Here is a 22,080-nt window from a genome sequence, read left to right as displayed (position 1 = left end):
GAAAAAAACAAAGTAGGTTATAGGTTGGAGATTTGGAGTTAAAATAAAAAAAAAACTAAAGGGTAAAATATAATTGTGGAGTAATAAGTTAGGGTATAATTGGAAAACAAAAATAGGAAACAATCTCTCCACACAAATCGGTTGTTTCAACAAAGGAGATTTTTCATTGTTCCGGAACAATGAATTTAACAATACACTACAACCAATTTTAATGAAACAATCAAAACAAACATTATTTTAGGATAACAATACAATATGATACAACGAGAACAACCATCCAAACAAGCACTTAGGCGCTAAATAAATGATTCTACTAAACAATATTAGGTACGAACACAAGCAACATGGTGTTCAACTACTTTCTAGTAATTCAGCAACTTAGTTAAGACAAATTATCATAACGGTATAACCAGTAATTGCACTATTAATTAATTATCTTAGGGGTCTCTAATACCTTTTCAAATGGCTACCGCCATGTAAATGAACAACAGCTAATAGTGAATTTATGCCTTATTTTATATTATAAGTTTCTTTCTTTGAGACCTTGAATAGCTTCATTTGGTGATTTGTGACTTTTGTGTGTGGTTCGTTTCGATTCTCGAAAAGTATAAATGTATTTTTATTAAAAAAAATTGATTTCTAGACTCTACTTGTGGGAATATACTGGATTGTTGTTGTTGTTGGTGTAAAGTTGTTAGAGTTGACCATGGTCAACATTCTTGGTAAACGACTTCTGATTGGTGTTTTAACGATTTCGATAGGTTCTGATGATATTTTGAACTTGTACGCATGTCTGATTGGGGTCGCGGGTGACCCGAGGCCATTTCAGCGCTTATTATTGAAAGATGGAAAAATGAGTTTGCGAACATTGAAATCTTTGAGCTTTGATGCTTTATTCTTGATTGTAGATGTTATTTGATGTATTAAGCTTACGAACGGCTTCGTATAAGGTTTATATACTTATCTGGAAGTTTGGAATGGGACCCGAGGGGCTCGGTTAAGTTTTCAATTGTTTCAGACTGGTTTTTCTATACTTACGATTGTTGGTGATGTAGTTATTGCAAATGCGAGGTTTGCATTTGCGAAGTGGACTACGAATTTGCGAAGAAAGGTTCGAGGAGGCTAGCTTCGCAATTGCGAAAGACTCTCGTAATTGTGAAGAGGGTGTCGCAGAGCTTTTGTGGCTCAGTGCCTCGTCGCATTTGCGACCAGCAGTTTGCATTTGCAAGTTGCGAAATTACGAACAAGAGTTCGCAATTGTAACATCTCCAGCTGAGTAAAAATAAGGAATTTCGGGTTTAGCCTATTTTATTTTCTTTTTGAGATCTTGACTTCATCTAGAGGCGATTTTAGAGAGCAATTTTTTCCCAATTTTAAGGGTTTGTAACTTTAACTTATTTTTTAAAATTAATTTTCATTACTTTTCATAGATTTTTATTCCTAAATATAGATTTTCATAGAGTAAAAATAGGATTTTTGGATAGAAACTAAGGATTTTGTATTTTAGAGATTTAAGCCTCAATTTGAGGTCGGATCTCGAAACAAATCACATATTTGGACTCGGAGACAAATGGGGTAATCAAGATTTGATCTTAATTTGGAATTTCGATCAAGTGAGCCCGAGTTGACTTTTAAAATATGTTTAAAGATCGACCCTCTTTAATATTAGGGTAGTTTTAAAAGCTTCTTGTTTTGACTTGTTTGAGTATTATTTAACTAGATTCGAGTTGTTTGGAAGTTTGTTCTAAAGGTAAAGTTGTGTTGGATTGTTGATTTGGTTCCGAAAAGAGGTAAATGTCACGACCTAAAATCCCAACTTATTGTGATGGCACCTAACACACTTGGTAGGCAAGCCAACAATCAAATAACAGCTAAACATTAACAACAGTGAAAAATCTCATAAACATCTAATAAAAATAACTGAAATACTACTAAAACCACCCAAAAACCTGGTGTCAACGAGTACATGAGCAATACTAAATCTCAACATAAGCCAAACTCTAGTACAACTGTCTGAATAATAGAACAGTACTGAAGAAAATAAAAGGAAGAGAGCCAAGGCTTGCGGTCGTCATAGAGCTACCTTGAAGTCTTCAAGCAAGTACATGCACCGATCTAGCAATCACCACATCCAGATTTACCTGGATCTGCACACGAAGTGCAGAGTATAGTATGAGTACAATAGATCCCATGTACTCAATAAGTAACAAAATTAATATTGTGCTAAAAGTAGTGACGAGCTCAGAAGGATATAGTCAGAACCAATATAATGACAACACATGTAAGGTAATGACAATGACACTAAATAAATAAGAGAAACTTTCATATTCAGACCGTTCATGGTATAGAATTTTAGATAGCTTTTAAGTTTACAATTAAAGACTAACACTGATAATAACATGTCAAATATAGCTAGCATGAGGAATAGCACATCTACATGGCTACATGTCAAATATGCATGCCAAATGTAAGGTATCACAATGATATTCCCAAGTACTCACACTCTTAGAGTACTCAATCTATCTATCTCAAATACACACTCCTCACATACATAATCACTCAGCACTGTATGGGTGCCTGGCAGCAATGTCCCTCACCAAAGCACGTGAATATATCACTGTGCCTGCACTATGTCAGACTCTGGAGGGGCGGATCCTGACCAAGCGCTAATATAAAGCCTATAAGACCTACTACGGTGTGTAGCCTGATCCACAATAAATAATAATCCATCGGAAACAGTCTCTTTGCCCTTCCAGGATAGGGGTAAGGCTACATACATCCTACCCTCCCTAGATCCCACTTGCGGGATTATACTGTGTTGTTATTGTTGTTGTTATTGATGGAATGTTGCGGTGTGCAGTCCGATCCACAATAACACTCACAACCTAGCTTTAAATCCCACCCCAGTCATCAATCCCTCAATTCTCAAGGGCTCACAGATGTCAAACCACTCAGCCCAAACAATGATAATATGTAATGTAACAGTGAATGATAATAGAGATTGAGATATGATATGCAAATGAAGAATCATGAATTAGTATATGATTGTAGTTAAAGCACATAACCCAAAAATAATAAAAATAACCTCATTAGATCTCAATCGGATAAGCACAAAGCCTAAGCATAATTTCTAACATGCATCACAGTTCAATTTCTCTAACAAGTAGGAATTACATAGATAAAACAATACTTGATATCTACACAGTATAAGAATTCACCTGGATCATGATTACGACGGTGCATGCCCACACATCCGTTACCTAGCATGTATGTCACCCAACACAAACTATATAATACGTTTTTCAGGGATTTATACTCTCAATTCCAAGTTTAGAAATGTTACTTACCTCAAAGTACGCAACTCAATGCTCCAACAAACCTTTGGCTCGCGAATCGAACTCCGAACGACTCGAATCTAGTCACAAATAACTTAATATTATTTAACTTTTTTTATGCATTATTTCTAAAGCTAATGGTTGTAAACATTGATTCATGCCTAATTGACTTAGTTCTTGCTTGATAAAGAGGAATCTGGCTAACAAGAAATTGAGCTAGTTAAGGTTTTGACTAGTTTGATTAAAGGGTTTGAACTAGAGATATGAAAAAGTCGACTTGAACTCATATCAATTGTTTGCAGTGCTACTCAATTGGACTTGAGAAATCCAATTTGGGCATAAGCACTATATAGCTGAGAGGTATTGAGTGACTACTTGGGAATTAAGAGTTATAATATATCCCGATCTGCAAAACAAGCATTAACGTAATTTACCCATTCAATTTGCACCTAGGTGAATGTTGCATCCCTATACTTCTTTTCAATTGATTAAAAACACCAAAAACAATTAATGGAGGTCTCGGAACACATAAATAAAAGGTAGTACTCAAAACGACCTATCGGGTCGTCACAAAATATTACTAGTTTTGCAAGCTTTTTTGGAGCTTTATGCAGTAAATTAATTTTGGATGGAAAATTTATTTTGAGCGTAATAAATAATCATTGTATTCGAAATTATTTTTTGGATTATTATATTCTACGTTTAAAGCAAGGTAAATCACATTACATGAAATTAACAAACTTTGTACCCAAAAAAAGAAAAAAAGAAACGATGAATCAAAGTCATTGTACAAAGGAAATATATTTGGGAAAGAGATAATGGGAAGCTGGAATTGTGGGATTACAAAAGTATTTGAAAGAAAAAATATGGAAGGAATTAATTATCTAACCATGGTTAGCGCCTTGCTATAGTCAATTAAATCTTGGCCTTTAATTTTAGACTATAACATGTGTCTCTAATCCAAATAGGAACTTGAAAATAGAGACAATAAGAAATGGAGAGGAGTTGGTGTAGGCATATAAAATTTATTGAATTCAAATTCAATAAATAATTTGGATTATATTTTAAATATATTAGTCCAAATAAATAATTTTGGGCTAATATAATTGGATTAATTATATAAGACCAATATTGTTGGGCTAGCCCATTTAATTGGGCTAAAGTAATGAGCCCACTTCATTAAGCTCAAGATGTCATCTTCCTAGAGGCCCAGTTTGGTGTCACGTGTCAAATGACGTGGCGCGCCAAGTCAAGCGGAAGAGCCAATATGACCATGCCATGTGTCAAAATGACAAGGCATGCCTAGTCACACTGAAAGGCCAATGAAATCGCGCCACGTGTGCAAGTGACATGTTCTGGTCAATCAAATGCGGCCATGTCACACTTCAATTTGATTGGTCGAAAAGAGTTTGTCTTTATCATAATTCCTCCCTTCCACAACTATAAATAGGGGTCTTCATAACCCAGAAAAGGGACCAAAAGTTATAACAAGAAGCAAGAAAGAGCTCGTGGATCAAACGGGTCAAATTTCTCTACAAGTTTCAGGCTTCAAGCAACCAAGTTCAAGAACGAAGAACGAATCGAATTCAAGCTCAAGAACGAAGAACAATTCAAGTATTCAAGATCAAGAACGAAGTCAAATCAAATACAAGGCGTTCAAGATCAAGGCTACTTGTTCGTGATAGAATTCGTGGCAACAATCAAAGTGTTCGCGACGGATAAATCAAATTCAAGATCAAGCTCGAAGGCCCTTGAATTTATACTAGAAGAGTAGAATCAGAGGAATCATAGAGATTGTAACACTCAATTATTTGAAATAAAATACTACGATTGTTGCGATATTTTCGGTCTTGATTTTATTTTCTTGACGTAAATTTATTGTCTACAAATTCTGGCACGCACAGTTCGTACCCAAGTCTGAATCCAAAGAAGCTATGAATGTCAACACGTCACCTATGAAGGTCACGACGAAGGTGAGCAAGAAACAAAGTATGAAATCTACTTCTTTTCAAGATAAGCCAAGTGGAAAGTTGGCTCTAAAAGAAATGCACGAGAAAGAGTACCCATTCCTGGATTCTAATGTGCCAGCCATTTTCAAAGAACTCCTCAAGTTAAATCTCATTGAGCTTCCGGAGATGAAGCGGCCAAATAAAGCTGGGAAAACAAATGACCCAAATTACTGCAAATATCACTGACTTGTAAGCCACCCTCTGGAGAAGTGCTTTGTCTTTAAGGACAAAGTCATGGACTTGGCTCGCGAAAAGAAGATCGTGCTTGAAGAGAAAGCAAGCGCAAACCAAGTCTCTATCACCTTTGGCTCATTTAGTCTGGATGAATTATGTGGTATTAAAAAAAGTAAAGATGAAGAATTACTGGAGAATGACAAAGCTAAAGTCAATCAACTTGAGGATGATGAAGGTTGGACATTGGTGACTCGTCGTAGGCGCCACAAAAGGAGCCCACAAAAAGAATCAATAGAACAACCAACAAGGAAAATAATGGTGAAAAGACCGAAGAGATGGAATCCAATTAAGCACGTAACGAAAGCAAGGTTGGAGGTGCACCACCCTCAAAAGCTATGCCATCCAGTGACCTTGGAGGATTTCTTGCCATGTTGGTTCCGCATGAAGATTTCCCGTGATGGTATTGAAGCCTCTTGCTGCAATGCTGATAAAGGGGAAGAAAAGAGTGACGACCTACCATTGGCACCATCTTCAGAAAAGCTCATCGAGTCTATTCCTCAAGAAGCTAATGCGTGCCAGGAAAAGGTTACGTTCACAAACGATGTTCTTCTACTAGGTGACACTCTTCACAATCGCCCATTATACCTGGTTGGCTATATGCACGATGAAAGAATAAATCGAATTTTGGTTGATGGGGGATCCTCAGTGAACATTTTGCCAATTCGCATTGTGAAAGAACTTGGTATTCCCATGAGTGAACTCTCAGAAAGTCGTGATGATCCAAGGATTCAACCAAGGGGGAAAAGAGCCATAGGCGTGATCAGGCTGGAAATCACTATTGAAGATATGCAATCAAGTGCATGGCTACATGTGATCGATGCAAAGACTTCATACAACGTCTTGCTTGGAAGGCCTTGGATACATAAGAACAAAGTGGTCCCATCTACCTACCATAAATGTTTGAAATACTACGAGGGTGAAGTTGAGAAAAAGATAGTTGCTGATGATGAGCCATTCACCAAGGTAGAGTCACACTTTGCCGACACAAAGTTCTACTTGAAGAACTGCATTGTGAAGGAGATAAAAGTTGATGACGACATCAAAAGCAAGAATGACGAGCCCACAACTAAAAGACCAGAGGTGACTACTCGTGAAGCCAAAGCTGTTACTGAGGAGATACATGCCAACCTGAATAAATCTCATAAAAGGGGGTATTGCGTCTTATGGCAAGAAAGTAAGTCCTGTGCTCCAATATGAGGGCGCATCATCTAATCTCCAAACCAAGATGCTAAAGGAGTTAACTCTTCCGGTAAAACGAATTGAGGCAGTAAAGTTGTCCTCAAAGCCGCTTGCAGGGTTTGTATCCCAAAATCATTTGCAGAATATGGCACTCCTTACAAAGCAAACAGACAAAGGTTTTGATCCTAACACTTACAAGTTATTTGCAAAAGTTGGATACAATACCAATGAGCCATCAAAGTTAGGGAAGCTCCCATCAGAAGCTGCAACGCGGCAACCACGTGAAGGTCTAGGATAAAAGCAACCGTCACCAGTGCGCATCTCAATAAGAAGGGCGAAAAGCAATTATATAACTGTAGAATATGAATCTACTGCTGTGACGACCCGACCAGTCGTCTCATGAGTTACCACTATGTTTCCCCCATTTCTGCTTTATTATGCTTCGTTATCCATGCTTTATATGATCGAGTTGAGTAGGTTGCGTTCGGAGTGGATTTGGTAAGAAATGAGACACTTAGTCTCTTTTGAGAAGGTTCAAGTGGGAAAAGTCAACCGGATGTTAACTTGTGTGTTAGAGGGCTCAAATGAGAGTTCCGATGGTTCAGTTAGCTTCGGGAGGTGATTTATGGCTTAGGAGTGTGATCGGGATTGGTTTTGGAGGCCCGGTGTAGAATTAGGCTTGAATTGGCGAAGTTAGTATTTTGGCAATTTCCGGTTGTTAGGCGAGATTTTGATCTGAGGGTCGTAATAGAAATTCGAGAGTTGATGTAGCTTCGTTATGTCATTTGTGATGTGTGTGCAAACTTTCAGGTCATTCGGACATGGTTTGGTTGGGTTTTTGATCGAAAGCGTATTTCGGAAGTTTTAGAAAACTTAGGCTTGAATCCGATGAATTTTGGGCAATTTGATGTTGTTTGAGGTATTTTCATGATTGGAGCAAGTTTTAATGAGATTTTAGGATGTGTTGGTGTTTTTGGTTGAGGTCCCGGGGGCCTCGGGTGAGTTTCGGATGGTCAATCGGACCATTTTTGGCTTTGAGAAGTTGCAGAATTGGCTGATCACATATTGCAGGTTTTAAGCCTTCGCGATCGCGTAGGGTCCATCGCGATCACGTAGGAGGATTTTAGGTTGACCTGAGTTTATCATTCGCGTTCGTGTTCGAGGTCTCGCGTTCGCATAAGGCTAGGAGTTTGTGCTTCGCGTTCGCATGAGGCTCTCCGCGTTCGCGTATAAGGATTTGGGGTCCAGTGGAATTTTCTCATCACGTTCGCATCAGGTGTCTCGCGTTTGCGAAGGTCAAGACGGAAGAGGCATCACATTCGTGACTGGCGTGTTGCGTTAGCGTAAGGTAAAAGTTGGTCAACGTAAATTTGTGCTACGCGAACGCGAGAGGTTGACCGCATACGCGTAGAAGGAAAGTCAGACATGGGCAAAAAGTTTATAAGTTATTTCATCCGCGATTTTGAGTCATTTCCCCCCCCCCCCATAGTTGATCATTTTGAGAGCTCTTTGAGGGAGATTGAAGAGGGATTCAAGGATAAGTGATTGGAGGTAAGATTTACGAACCTAAAACATGATTCTATTGTGAAATTAACCTAGAAATTCATGTAACCTAAGCAAAAAATGGAAGAACTAGGGCTTGAGATTTTGAACATTTAAATTGGGATTTGAAGGACCATTTGAGGTCGGATTTGAGAACTTTTGATATGTATGAACTCGTGGGAGGATAAGAAACCCGTTGATGCAAAAATTTCTGAGCTTCAAGAAGTAGGCCCCGGGCTCGGGTTTTGCTAATTTCGGGATTTTTGATATTTTCGATTGTTTTCGCTTGGGCTTTGTTCCCTTAGCATATTGTGACGTATTCGTTCTGATTTTGGATAGATTCGACGCGCGTGGAGGCCGATTCGAGGGGAAAAGGCGTCGCGAGCTAGAGTTGTAGCCGGTTCGAGGTGAGTAATGATTGTAAATGATGTCCTGAGGGTTTGAAACCCCGGATTGCACATCATAGTCCTATATTGAGGTGAGACACGCCCTTGATGATGAGCGTGGGGTCGTTTACTATTGGGGATTATGACTTGGTCCGTCCCGACTGATGATTTTACCGCGTATTTGATTGAAACTTATTTGTTATCATCATGATTTGGGCTAATTGCCATATTTGGGCTTTGTGCCAACTATTTGAACCCTTCGGGGATTTTGACTGATTTTTCCTCACTATACTTGTTAAAAATCATATCCTAGGTCATGTTTATATCTGTTTTAAACGATTCGAGCCCGTTTTATCATACTATTCCTAAATGAGAGGAATTTGTGGGTTGAGATCCCTATCTTCTATTATTGTGCCTGAGAGGCTGTGAGGTTAATGACTGAGAGGGGTTAAGAACCCAATAAGGATATTATATATGTTATGCATCGGGCTGCACGCCGCAGCAATACTTATATGGATCGGGCTGCATGCCGCAATAATATAGCGCTTGGGCTGTAGGAGCCCCTCCGGAGTTTGAACACCCCCCTAGTGAGTGCAATCAACTATCTATATGGATCGGGCTGCACGCCGTAGCGATTATTCTAATTTCTGTTATTATGAGATATATGGGTCGAGAGCTGAGAATGAGCACTAAGTGATGAGACTGAGCCCGAGGAGCTGATACTGTTCTGAGTGATTGTTACTGTGCCCGAGGGGCAGATTTCTACTTGTTATTTACCTGCTAAATTACCTGTTTTACTTGGTTTTAAAGTAATTTCATTTGACTTCTTCATGGATTTACTGCTTTAAGTGATCTTATTGCTTGATATATAATTGCTTTGTGCCTTTACGTGTTTTCTTGCTTTCAACCATTATTTATGATTATTATTCACTAAGTCGGAGTACTCACATTACTCCCTGCACCGTGTGTGTAGATTCAAAAATCGCAGAGTCCATTCCTGAGTGCTGATCCTTCCAGTCCAGGCAGTGTTTTCGGAGACTACGAGGTAGTTGTTGGCGTCCGCAGCCCCCGCGCCTCCCTTATCTTACTATTATCATGTTCTTGAACTTCTGTATCGGATTTTGTATCAAGTAGACTGGTATCCGAATTTATTAGTTGCTCATGACTTGTGACACCCCGGTTTGGACTGTGTCGGGATGGTTTCTACTGTTGTTATCGTAAATTCCGCAAATTATGGTTATCATATCATGTTTTAGAACTATTTATGGTATTTAACTGTTTAAAAGAGGTGTTCTGTTTTGGTTTGGCTGGACTTGTCTTCACGAGAGGCGCCATCACGATCGGGTTCGGGGTTAGGGTTGTGACAGCTGCTTCTAACAGGCCTTCTGTCTTTGATCGACTTAGAAAATCAGCTGTGAGAACTTCTGTATTTGAGAGATTGGGTCCATTAAAGAAGGGGAATAAGTTCCAGAGAAATTTTCAAAGTATAAGAACACTTGCTTCGCCCAAAATCCAGAAGATCTCTAAGGATTTCCAAAGTTTTGTTCCTTCTAGAATGAGGCGACAAACAAAACTTGTGGTTTTATCTAAAGAAGTACTAAAGGTAAAGCCTATACTGTGGTCTACACTAGGGAGCGTGACGAATATAAAGAAAGTGTGGGTTCTTCGTATCATGTTACTGTACAAGGCGAGAATGGTGTTCCATCTTCAATGGAGGATAATGCAGAATTAGAGGATGTTTCACCATGTTATCACATATCCTTCAACGATGGGGACCCTCAAGAAGATGAAGATGCAAAAGACGCTCCACCCGAACTTGAAGAAGGAGTGAAGACGATAGTTGATTCCTTAAAAGAAGTTAACCTTCACACCGAAGAGGAACCAAGACCCACCTACCTAAGTGCCTTACTAGAAGCTGATGAAGAGAGAACTTATATTGAGTTACTCAAGGAGTTTAGGGATGTCTTCGCTTGGAGTTACAAAGAGATGCCTGTCTTAGACCTGAAAGTGGCAGTCCATCACCTTGCAGTCAAAAATGGTGCCCACCCCATTAAACAAGCTCAAAGGCATTTTAGGCCGGACTTAGTTCCCTTGATTGAAACCGAAGTTAACATACTCATCGAAGTTGGCTTTATTCGTAAAGTTAAATACCCAACATGGGTTTCAAGTATTGTCCCTCTAAGGAAGAAAAATGGTCAGATTCGAGTGTGCGTAGACTTTAGGGATCTTAACAATGCATGTCCTAAAGATGAGTTCCCGCTTCCCATTCCAGAATTGATGATTGATGTTACTACTGGGTACGAGGCAATGTCATTTATGGACGGTTCATCAGGCTATAACCAAATTCGCATGGCGCCAAAAGATGAAGAGCTTACTGCATTCCGTACCCCCACGGGTATTTATTGCTACAAGGTAATGCCTTTTTTGCTTAAAAAATGCTGGTGCTACTTACCAAAGGGCTATACATAATATTTTTGACGATCTTCTCCACAAGAATGTCGAATGCTATGTTGACGACTTGGTGGTAAAATCAAGAGAGAAGGGAGACCACTTGAAAGACTTGAGAATGGTGTCTGAGTTACTCTGGAGGTACCAACTTAGGATGAACCCATTGAAATGCGCCTTTGCAGTTACTTCCAAAAAGTTCCTTGGTTTCATTGTGCGACATCGAGGGATTGAAATTGATCTAGCCAAAGTAGACGCAATCTTGAAAATGCTTGAGCCTCGGGACATTCACAAATTGAAAAGTCTGCAGGGAAAGTTAGCGTACCTTAGGAGATTCATCTCAAACCTAGCTGGGAGGTGCCAACTGTCACGACCCAAACCGATGGGCCGGAATGGGTACCTGGTACCTTACTCAACTGAGTACCAACGTAACGTATCTTTGTTAATACATCATCATATACACATGCATACGGGCCTAATAGGAAAACATGATCCTTTATAAACTCAAAACATAGGCCGACAAGGCCGTACAATCTTTTATGTACACGACATATGTCTACAAGCCACTAAGAATACATAAATGTCATAAAGGTCAGGACAGAGTCCCTCCATACCAAACAATACACGTCTAAATCATACTAACCAAACGAGCAACTCCGAAACAAATAGAGCGCACCAACATCTTTCGCTGAGCTGATAGCCTACTTAGAGGGCTCTCGGCATGTCTATTGGGACCTGCGAGCATGAAACGCAGCGTCCCCAGGCAAAAGGGACGTCAGTACGAATAATGTACTGAGTATGTAAGGCACATAAATAAATACATGAGAGATATGGAAGACATATAGAGTACATGACTCAACGTGTAAGTCTGAATAACTTTGTAAATCATAAATTACTTTTAACATCATGCATATGCGTATGAATGTCATGTCGTGCATAGGTACATATTTCATAACATCATCAGCCTCTGAGGGCATCCCATCATATCATATCGGCCACTGTGGGCAAAATCATCATCGTATACCAGCTGATCAGGTGGTGGTGCGTATATAACGCCATAACCTTTCCCATATCCCATATACATATATACATACATATATACGCGTATATAACGCCGTTTGAATCATACTTACATATATATGCGTATATAACGTCGTTTGAATCATATTTCGGCCATTGTGGGCAACATCATCATCATATACCAGCTGATCAGGTGGTGGTGCGTATATAACGCCGTAACCTTTTCCCATTCCATATACATATATTTATATATATACGCGTATATAACTCCATCTGATCATGGGTCAATGCACATGAATGCAATGCATGAAAAGTGCGTCAATAAAATTATTCGGAAGGTCATAAGACCACTTTGCCTCTTGAGCAATATCATAAAGTAACATCTTTTCAACTTTCGTATTTTTCTGAGACCCATGAACAGATGATAAAATATTATGACACATGAGAATTAAAGAACATAGATATTTCTAATACTTCTATGAATAGAGTCATTTATGGAATTTGTGCATTTGCACATTTCATTCATATCGTATGGATCATGCCAAAAGAAAGAAGGGATAGCATTGACATACCTATTTCATGAATTATTTGAACGAATATGCTTCTGCGAAATTTACACACGAAATTTGGCTTTGGATTTCGTTGAAATTTTAGATGAAACTGCTTTTGTTCTTTTGAACCAAGTGAAGTTCTGCTTTTTTTTAACCAAATGAGAAATAGGCTTGGATTTGAATGGTGAATTGAAATGAAAGTAAATTCACCATGCCAAATTAAAATGAAATGGATCCTCTGAAAGCTTATGATCTTTAACGTTTTTCATTTCAAAACAATTTAAAATGAAGCTAACGTCAGATTCTTGGATATTCAAGGCTTTCCCACTAAATGATATGGATATACTTTACAAGTCTTTAAGACTAGATAACATGCTTGGTTAGTTTATTTAATAGCCATCTGGCAAAATGACTACTTAGTCATTTTAAACTTTGTGGCTTCTTGCCGCGTGGGGTGGTGGGATAATATATTAATTTTTTATCCACTTATTAGTTAACTGGGTAATGTCCTGTTATCCGGTAATTAATTAATTACCCGCATAATTTAAAAATTATCACAAATTACTTAAAATTCTATTTATCTTTAAAATACTTCTTATATACTTTATATATTATACTATCGTGGTCATATGGTACCGTATATGGTACTAGTTCATAATTATCGGGTATTATCATTCGACCCGTATTTTATTCCAAATTGGCCACTATCAACGAAACTCATTTTCTTTAATCCCTGTACCACTTATCCTTCATAACACATAAAATCCTTATAATCTCCAAATAATCTTTTCCTTGGACTGATGTCTATTACCTTACAACAAATTGAACGCGCAATACTATAGGGCGCAACTTCGTCGTAACTTAATACTGCGAAGTGTAACATCACCATGACGTAATATTGTTGGGTGCAATAATGTTGTAACTTAATACTGTGTGACATACTATCGATGTAATATTGCAGGGCGTAACATCATTCCCCCCTTTGGAACATTCGTCCTCGAATGTTGACTGATGCTCTTATCATTTTCGTAACTTATAGCTCTTATGAATTCCTTAATACTCTTCCTGTCATTTAAGCAGTTGCTCTGTGAATAAATCAAAAGTCTAGGGTATCCCCCCCCCCCACCTTTAGTCTTTTTTCTCATATCATGACCTGTGGTCGAAATCTTCCTATCTTGCAACTGTTGTTACCTCCTATCATGCAGCCTGTATGACCCTGGCTTTGTAAGTGCACTTATGCGATTCATCTTTCCTTTTTCCTTTTATCTTTTAGTTAATCTCTAGGCCTTACTTTGTATATACAAGGCTTAATATGATGCCTCTTTGGGCCTCTATAGGTATGCTGAAGTCCTTTGCTCGAAACTTCATTGAATTCACGAATATTGTTATGTCTCATCGCATAGGTCCGTTTAGAGATCTGTATGAATTTACTGCCATAACTCTTACTTTAATTTATCATTGCTGAGGCCTGCTACCAAATCCTAGCTTACTCTCGTTGCTTATTCCAGCTTGGGCGACCTATACATATCCATTTATAAACTTTCTTTCAACTTGCTTGCACCATAGATTCCCTTATGTTATTCTGGAATGTCAAGCGAGACATCACATGATCTCCAACTTTTCTCTACTCTCTTAACTAGACCTCTCAGTACTTAGAAACCATAGGCTGGAAGACATGTCGCCTACGATGCCGCTATCATTCTCGGTTATAGGATCCCCATGCTTATAGCCTTGTAGCCGATGTATGGGCTGTTTACGATCTTCTGCTTTTGAGTATCTCGTACGTTGTTCACCTTTACCTTACTTACCTTAAAATCTCACATCGTATCTTCTATCTCTTTCCTGACCTTCCTTCCACCTAGGAGTAATTCACGTCCATAACTTGAAGCTCTATTATAATCTCACACCTCTGGTACATACACAATCCGGTGGGAGCTTTGTACTGACTACTTATGAGGCTGGTACTTCTTCTTACTGGCTTCCTTGTAGAGCCATTATATATTACGGTTGTTGTGTTATTTCTTTTGAACATTTGACATTAAGAGTGATTCTGTCATTTTCTCAAGCACAACTTCTATAATTTTTCTAGGTCCAATAATCAGACTCCTGATTTACTTGGGTGATGTAATTCTTTAGTTTTCTCTTTCTTCTGATCAGCCTTTACATAGGCTTAAGCTATCTTCCGATCTGTGGCTCATGGTATCAGTTATTACCTTAGCCTTTCATGGGCGTTATGGAATATCCATGATACAATCTTTTAACAATTCAATCATTTGTCTATGCTCTGGGCTCAGTTCTTTCTTTTAACTTATACTGGAGTTTTCTATGGCTATATGATTGTCAACAAATATGCTGCCTAGATAATGCTCCAAAATCTTGAGTGTATCCATAACGTACTAACTCTGGATCATTGATCGAATAATTCTTATGTTCCATCTTAGCTTTCTTTCAACTTAAGCTATTACTTTTTCTGGTCATTCTGCCTCCTTGTTGCGTCAATACTTAGCTTATTTAGTGCCCACACTTGCCAGAGTTTTCATACAACTCATATGATCTCGAATATTACTTTTAATTCTTACTTCCCGTTCATTAGCCACGGTAGGTGCCACTTTCCTTTAGAATGCTTACAATGTTATTGCGAGATTGTTATTACACGACCATTTCCTCTTTAGGTCGTTGTGCTTAGATTGAAGCCTTACTTATCTCCTCAGGTAATCTTTCGTTGTAGTACTTAAGGAGAACCCTTGACACTCGTAAAGCTGTGAGCTTATTACAGACCTTTTCAATGTCCTTACTTGCCTATAATCATCCGTTGTTGCTTACTTCCATGCCTTTGTGCTTGTATGGTTACTTCTGAACTAATATTTTAACTTCCTTCCCAGTGGCACTTTCTTTTAGCCCCATAATACTCATACAATACCTTTACTACTCCGACTCATGTTTGAATATATCTCAAGTATTATAATGATATTCTTTGAGGCTGAATTCTCCATGTTGGGTTCTACTATGTTTATCTTACACAATCTGATGACTCGTCTGTAACCTCCTGTTTAGACTACTCGTTGGCCCATTCTCATATCAATATTCCTCGTAATCTTTCTTGGGTTATTTCCTTTGTCTTAACTTACGTCTCGCACTAGTTCATTATTTATTAATAACAGCTCGGGCAGGAACCTTTACTTCCTCTCCTTGACGTCGTGCTTGCACAATATTCTTGAATCGTAGAGTATCTGTAAGGTTTGGATACATGCCATCTCATTCCTCTTTCATTTATCGCATTCTTCCTTTACCATTCCATAGTCACTAGAACCACTTAATTCTACACTAGAACCACTTAATTCTAACTTAATGTCACATCACTCCATATTCCTCCCTTTAGGGGTGTACTAAGATTTAGCACTACGACGATCTACCTTTAGATGTTTCACCTCTTTAGCCTTGGTGTCTTCTCACATCATCGATGACCCTTACTCGTCTTGCGATAATCTTTCTATACCAAGAAAACGAAATTTCTTACTCGCGAGGGTGACACTTAATGTAACTGGTACATACAGTCCCTTAAGCTTAACTTTGCTAACATTGCTTGCTTTAGGGAAGTGTTTTCCTAAATGAATATTCTCTAAATTTCTCATGAATCTTCTTCTGTTGTCCGTCCTATTATTGCCAGAACGCGATCTGAAATTCTCATGATGCTGACTATTATCAAATCACTCGGTCCCTAATTCATTTTTAGTTTATCTTGTTGACCATTCCATACTGGTTCTATTATTCTGGGGTCTAACTTTTCCTCTTGGTAATCGCGCTAGAGTTGCGAACTTATTTCTTGAAATGGGGATATGACCTTATGGCCTATATTCTTTTATTGTCTTAAGGCTCATCACCTTTTGTCTCTTCCTTCATTTGGCAATAGGTTCTGTAACACTCTACCGTTTTCATTAATGTATCACACCTTATTCATAATGCTTCCTTATCTCTCTTCTCATTATTCTGCTAATATTTCTTCATATCCCTTTTCTTGTGAAAACTTCAATACGAAATTCTTTCGCTTTTAGATTTCCTTTGCTCCATCTAGTGGCTCTTCAAGTTGCTTAACATTTTCGCTTTACTAGGAACGCGAGCCACACTAAGGTAATATTTATCCCTTCAAGGTTTATAGTACTAGTCTTTGTAGTACTCATATCTGACTGCACTACTTTAGATCGCACCATCTAGGTGTCTCATAAAGAGATCTATTAGCATATTTACAATATCCTGTGGAAATGTCAACTGACGCAATCAATTCATCCATCATATCTTCTTATACTACATTTGTTTACCCCTATAGGACATATCTGGAAGGGGTGCGACAAATTGTATATACCTCTATTACTATTGAATATAACTCAAAAAGCTTATGTTCCTCTGCCTCAATTATTAATGTTGTTAACCTTTATTAACTGGGCGCCTCGTACCCTTCTTCATCTTGCTTCTTTTGCTTGTTGAAACTTGTATTTATCTTCTTAATCTCTCATTGTCTTTCACCATAAAGATGGATAGGCATTCTTACCTTAAGGCTTCTTATCAGGAAGCTTACACCTTTCAGTACACCCATGATCTGCTAAAGACCTCACATTTACTTATCGTAGGCATCATAAAAAATTCAATTCCTCTGACTTAGCTTTTCCACAACAATCTCTCTTTCCAATCTTCTTTTCGGATATAGGCATCGCCTTATTACGAATAAGATAGAAATTTAGAACTTGGATTCTTATAAGTGAGCTCTACCACACGATCTAGAGTAAGAAGAAAGAGTGACAATCCTAAATACCCTGTAGCCTTCTGCTTATAAGTGTGGTGCACGACACACCCATAAACAAGACTCTACTAGACACGGCTTGTAGACTCCCTAGGACAGAACTGCTCTGATACCACTTTTGTCACGACTCAAACCGATGGGCCGGAACAGGTACCCGGTACCTTACTCAACTGAGTACCAATGTAACGTATCTTTCTTAATACATCATCATATACACATGCATACGAGCCTAATAGGCCAACATGATCCTTTATAAACTCAAAACTTAGGCCGACAAGGCCGTACAATCTTTTATGTACACGACATATGTCTACAAGCCTCTAAGAATACATAAATGTCATAAGGGTCGGGACAGAGTCCCGCCATACCAAACAATACACGTCTAAATCATACTAACCAAACGAGCAACTCCGAAGCAAATGGAGCGCACCAACATCTTTCGCTGAGCTGATAGCCTACTTGGAGGGCTCTCGACCTGTCTATCGGGACCTGCGGGCATGAAACGCAGCGTCCCCAGGCAAAAGGGACGTCAGTACGAATAATGTACTGAGTATGTAAGGCACATAAATAAATACATGAGAGATATGGAAGACATATAGAGTACATGACTCAACGTGTAAGTCTGAATAACTTTGTAAATCATAAATTACTTTTAACGTCATGCATATGCGTATGAATGTCATGTTGTGCATAGGTACATATTTCATAATATCATCAGCCTCTGAGGGCATCCCATAATATCATATCGGCCACTGTGGGCAAAATCATCATCGTATACCAGTTGATCAGGTGGTGGTGCGTATATAACGCCATAACCTTTCCCATATCCCATATACATATATACATACATATATATGCGTATATAACGCTGTTTGAATCATACTTACATATATATGCGTATATAATGCCGTTTGAATCATATTTCAGCCACTATGGGCAACATCATCATCATATACCAGTTGATCAAGTGGTGGTGTGTATATAACGCAGTAACCTTTTCCCATTCCATATACATATATTTATATATATACGCGTATATAATGCCATATGGTCATGGGTCAATGCACATAAATGCAATGCATGAAAAGTACGTTAATAAAATCATTCGGAAGGCCATAAGACCACTTTGCCTCTTGAGCAATATCATAAAGTAACATCTTTTCAACTTTCGTATTTTTCTGAGACCCATGAAGAGATGATAAAATATTATGACACATGAGAATTAAAGAACATAGATATTTTTAATACTTCTATGAATAGAGTCATTTATGGAATTTGTGCATTTGCACGTTTCGTTCATATCGTATGGATCATGCCAAAAGAAAGAAGGGATAGTCTTGACATACCTATTTCATGAATTATTTGAACGAATCTGCTTCTGCGAAATTTACACACGAAATTTGGCTTTGGATTTCGTTGAAATTTTAGACGAAACTGCTTCTGTTCTTTTGAACCAAGTGACGTTCTGCTTTTTTTTTAACCAAATGAGAAATAGGCTTGGATTTGAATGGTGAATTGAAATGAAAGTAAATTCACCATGCCAAATTGAAATGAAATGTATCCTCTGAAAGCTTATGTTCTTTAACGTTTTTCATTTCAAAACAATTTAAAATGAAGCTAACGTCAGATTCTTGGATATTCAAGGCTTTCTCACTAAATGATATGGATATACTTTACAAGTCTTTAAGATTAGATAACATGTTTGGTTAGTTTATTTAATAGCCATCTGACAAAATGACTACTTAGTCATTTTAAACTTTGTGGCTTCTTGCCGCGTGGCGTGGTGGGATAATTTATTATTATTTTTATCCACTTATTAGTTAACTGGGTAATGTCCTGCTATCCGGTAATTAATTAATTACCCGCATAATTTAAAATTTTTCACCAATTACTTAAAATTCTATTTATTTTTAAAATACTTCTTATATACTTTATATATTATACTATCGTGGTCATATGGTACTAGTTCATAATTATCGGGTATTATCATTCGACCCGTATTTTATTCCAAATTGGCCACTATCAACGAAACTCGTTTTCTTTAATCCCTGTACCACTTATCCTTCATAACACATACAATCCTTATAATCTCCAAATAATCTTTTCCTTGGACTGATGTCAATTACCTTACAACAAATTGAACGCACAATACTCTAGGGCACAACATTGTCGTAACTTAATACTGCGAAGTGTAACATCACCATAACGTAATAATGCTGGGTGCAATAATGTCGTAACTTAATACTGTGTGACGTACTATCGACGTAATGTTGCGGGGCATAACACCAACCATTCAGTCGCCTTATGAAGAAAGGTATCCCTTTCAAATGGGACCAAGCGTGTAACGATGCCTTTGAGAGCGTTAAATCCTACTTGATGAAGCCTCTAGTTTTGGCAGCCCCTATACTTGGAAAGCTGCTGATACTATACATTTCAGCACAAGAAAGTCTGTTGGAGCACTACTAGCCTAAAAAAATAGTGAAGGGAAAGAAAACTCCATTTACTACTTGAGCAGGATGATGACACCGAATGAGCTGAATTATTCTCCAATTGAAAAGTTATGTTTGGCGCTAGTCTTCTCAATCCAAAAGTTGAAACACTATTTTCAAGCTCATGTCGTTCGTTTGGTTTCTAGAACAAATCCCATCAAGTTCGTGATGTCAAACCTGTCCTTAGTGATCGACTAGCAAGGTGGTATCTCCAGTTTCAACAGTTTGAAATCATGTACATCCCTCAACAGGCTATAAAAGGACAAGCATTAGCGAACTTCTTGGCAGATCACCCTATACTTGATGATTGGGAGCTAACTGACGAACTACCTGATGAGGACGCCATGGTCATCGAAGTTCAGCCTCCATGGAAGATGTACTTTGAGGGTGCTGCACATCGCGGAGAAGCTGGTGCCGGTGTAGTATTTGTCACTTCTCAAGGTGAAGTTCCGCCCTACTCTTTTTTGTTGACGCAACTCTGCTCTAACAACGTTGCCGAGTATCAATCACTAATACTTGGGCTCGAAATGGCTGTCAAAATGAAGCGGTTGCAATTGCAAGTCTTTGGTAACTCTCAATTAGTGGTCAATCAGCTTTTAGGTAGTTACGAGGTCAAGAAGCCTGAACTATGCCCATATCATTATTACGCTAAAAAGTTAATGGGGTGGCTCAGTGATGTAACTATTCAGTATGTGCCAAGGAAACAAAATAAGAAGGCGGATGCTTTAGCTGCCCTAGCTTCATCTTTAACCCTGCCTGATCAAGCGCAAGTTACTGTCTGCCAAAAATGGGTAGCACCGCTTCCAAATGAGGCTGAAGGTGAAGAAAATTAACTCAAGCATCTTGTCGCTGTTTTTGAAATTGAGAAAGAAGAATGGCGACAACCCATTATTGACTACTTATGCTATGGGATACTTCCAGAAAATCTGCGGAGAAGAATTGAAATCTGTCATCGTGCACCTCGCTTCCTTTACTACAAAGATACCCTATACAAAAGATCATTCGATGGAGTACTCTTGCGATGCTTTGGGGAAGATGAAACACTCCAAGCTTTGCAAGAAGCGCATTCTGGGGTATGTGGGTCATACCAGTCTGGACCAAAGCTTCACTTCCATATAAAAAGGATGGGATATTATTGGCCAACGATAGTAAAAGATTGCTTAGACTACGCTCGAAGATGCAGGGCTTGTCAATTCCATGCAAATTTTATTCATCAACCTCCTGAAGTGTTGCACCCAACTGTTGCATCCTGGCATTTGACACTTGGGGATTGGATGTTGCTAGACCACTACCAAAGTCCTCTGGTGGGCACCTACACATCTTGGCTGCAACTGACTACTTCTCAAAATGGGCTGAAGTTGTTGCTCTTAAGGAGGTAAAGAAGGAAAATGTTGCAAGTTTCATCCGAGTAAACATCATTTATCACTTTGGCATTCCCCATTACATAATAACGGATGATGGCAAGCCGTTCGACAATAGGTTGATGAACAGGATTTGTGAGCTCTTTGGCTTCAAGCAACGTAACTCTTCGATGTACAATACTGCTGCCAATGGTCTAGTCGAGACATTCAACAATACACTATGCAACTTGTTAAAGAAAGTCATCTCAAAATCCAAACGAGATTGGGATGACCGTATGGAAGAAGCTCTATGGGCATATAGGACGACTCACAACACACCAACACAAGCGATTCCTTTATTCACTCATTTATGGAGTCGAAGTCGTCTTGCCACTTGAGCGTCAAATACCTTCATTACGACTGGCTATTCAATCTCGATTATCTCGTGCCTTCAATAAAAAAGATTGCCCGAGATCCTTTCAAGTAGGAGATCAAGTCCTTGCCGTACGAAGACACATAATTATTTCTCATAAACCTGTAGGGAAGTTCACTTCAAAATAGGATGGACCATATGTCGTACAAGAAGCTAACTAAAGTGGGGCTTACAAGTTGGTTGATGCAGATGACATGAGAATCGGCCCTATCAATGGCAAGTTTTTAAAGAAGTATTATCCTTGAAGTTGCAACGCTCCTTGACGCATGAGCCAAAACTACATGTTGCTACACTCCTGGCCAGCAAGAGTATAAACTGTGTA

General features: G+C 38.6%; 1 protein-coding gene across 1 annotated transcript; it reads left to right on the top strand.

Moving 5' to 3' along the window:
* The first annotated feature begins 10,395 nt into the window (after window positions 1-10,395).
* LOC138877408 (uncharacterized) lies at window positions 10,396-21,723 on the top strand. The gene is made up of 3 exons (XM_070157017.1): window positions 10,396-11,097; window positions 20,132-20,804; window positions 21,344-21,723. Exons 1-3 carry the CDS (start codon window positions 10,396-10,398, stop codon window positions 21,721-21,723), a joined length of 1,755 nt encoding a protein of 584 aa, XP_070013118.1.
* The last annotated feature ends 357 nt before the right edge of the window (window positions 21,724-22,080 follow it).

This window comes from Nicotiana sylvestris, chromosome 9 (assembly GCF_000393655.2).
Source record: "Nicotiana sylvestris chromosome 9, ASM39365v2, whole genome shotgun sequence".
NCBI lineage: Eukaryota > Viridiplantae > Streptophyta > Magnoliopsida > Solanales > Solanaceae > Nicotiana > Nicotiana sylvestris.
This window is presented reverse-complemented; position numbering and strand designations above follow the sequence as displayed.

Excerpts from the sequence above, each read along its gene's own strand:
- LOC138877408 (XM_070157017.1), top strand. The coding sequence starts at position 10,396 with ATGGAGGATAATGCAGAATTAGAGGATGTTTCACCATGTTATCACATA. Across the intron at positions 11,098-20,131 it reads CGGGTATTTATTGCTACAAG|AACAAATCCCATCAAGTTCG; the intron begins GTAATGCCTTTT and ends TTTGGTTTCTAG. Across the intron at positions 20,805-21,343 it reads GCTTCCAAATGAGGCTGAAG|TTGTTGCTCTTAAGGAGGTA; the intron begins GTGAAGAAAATT and ends AATGGGCTGAAG.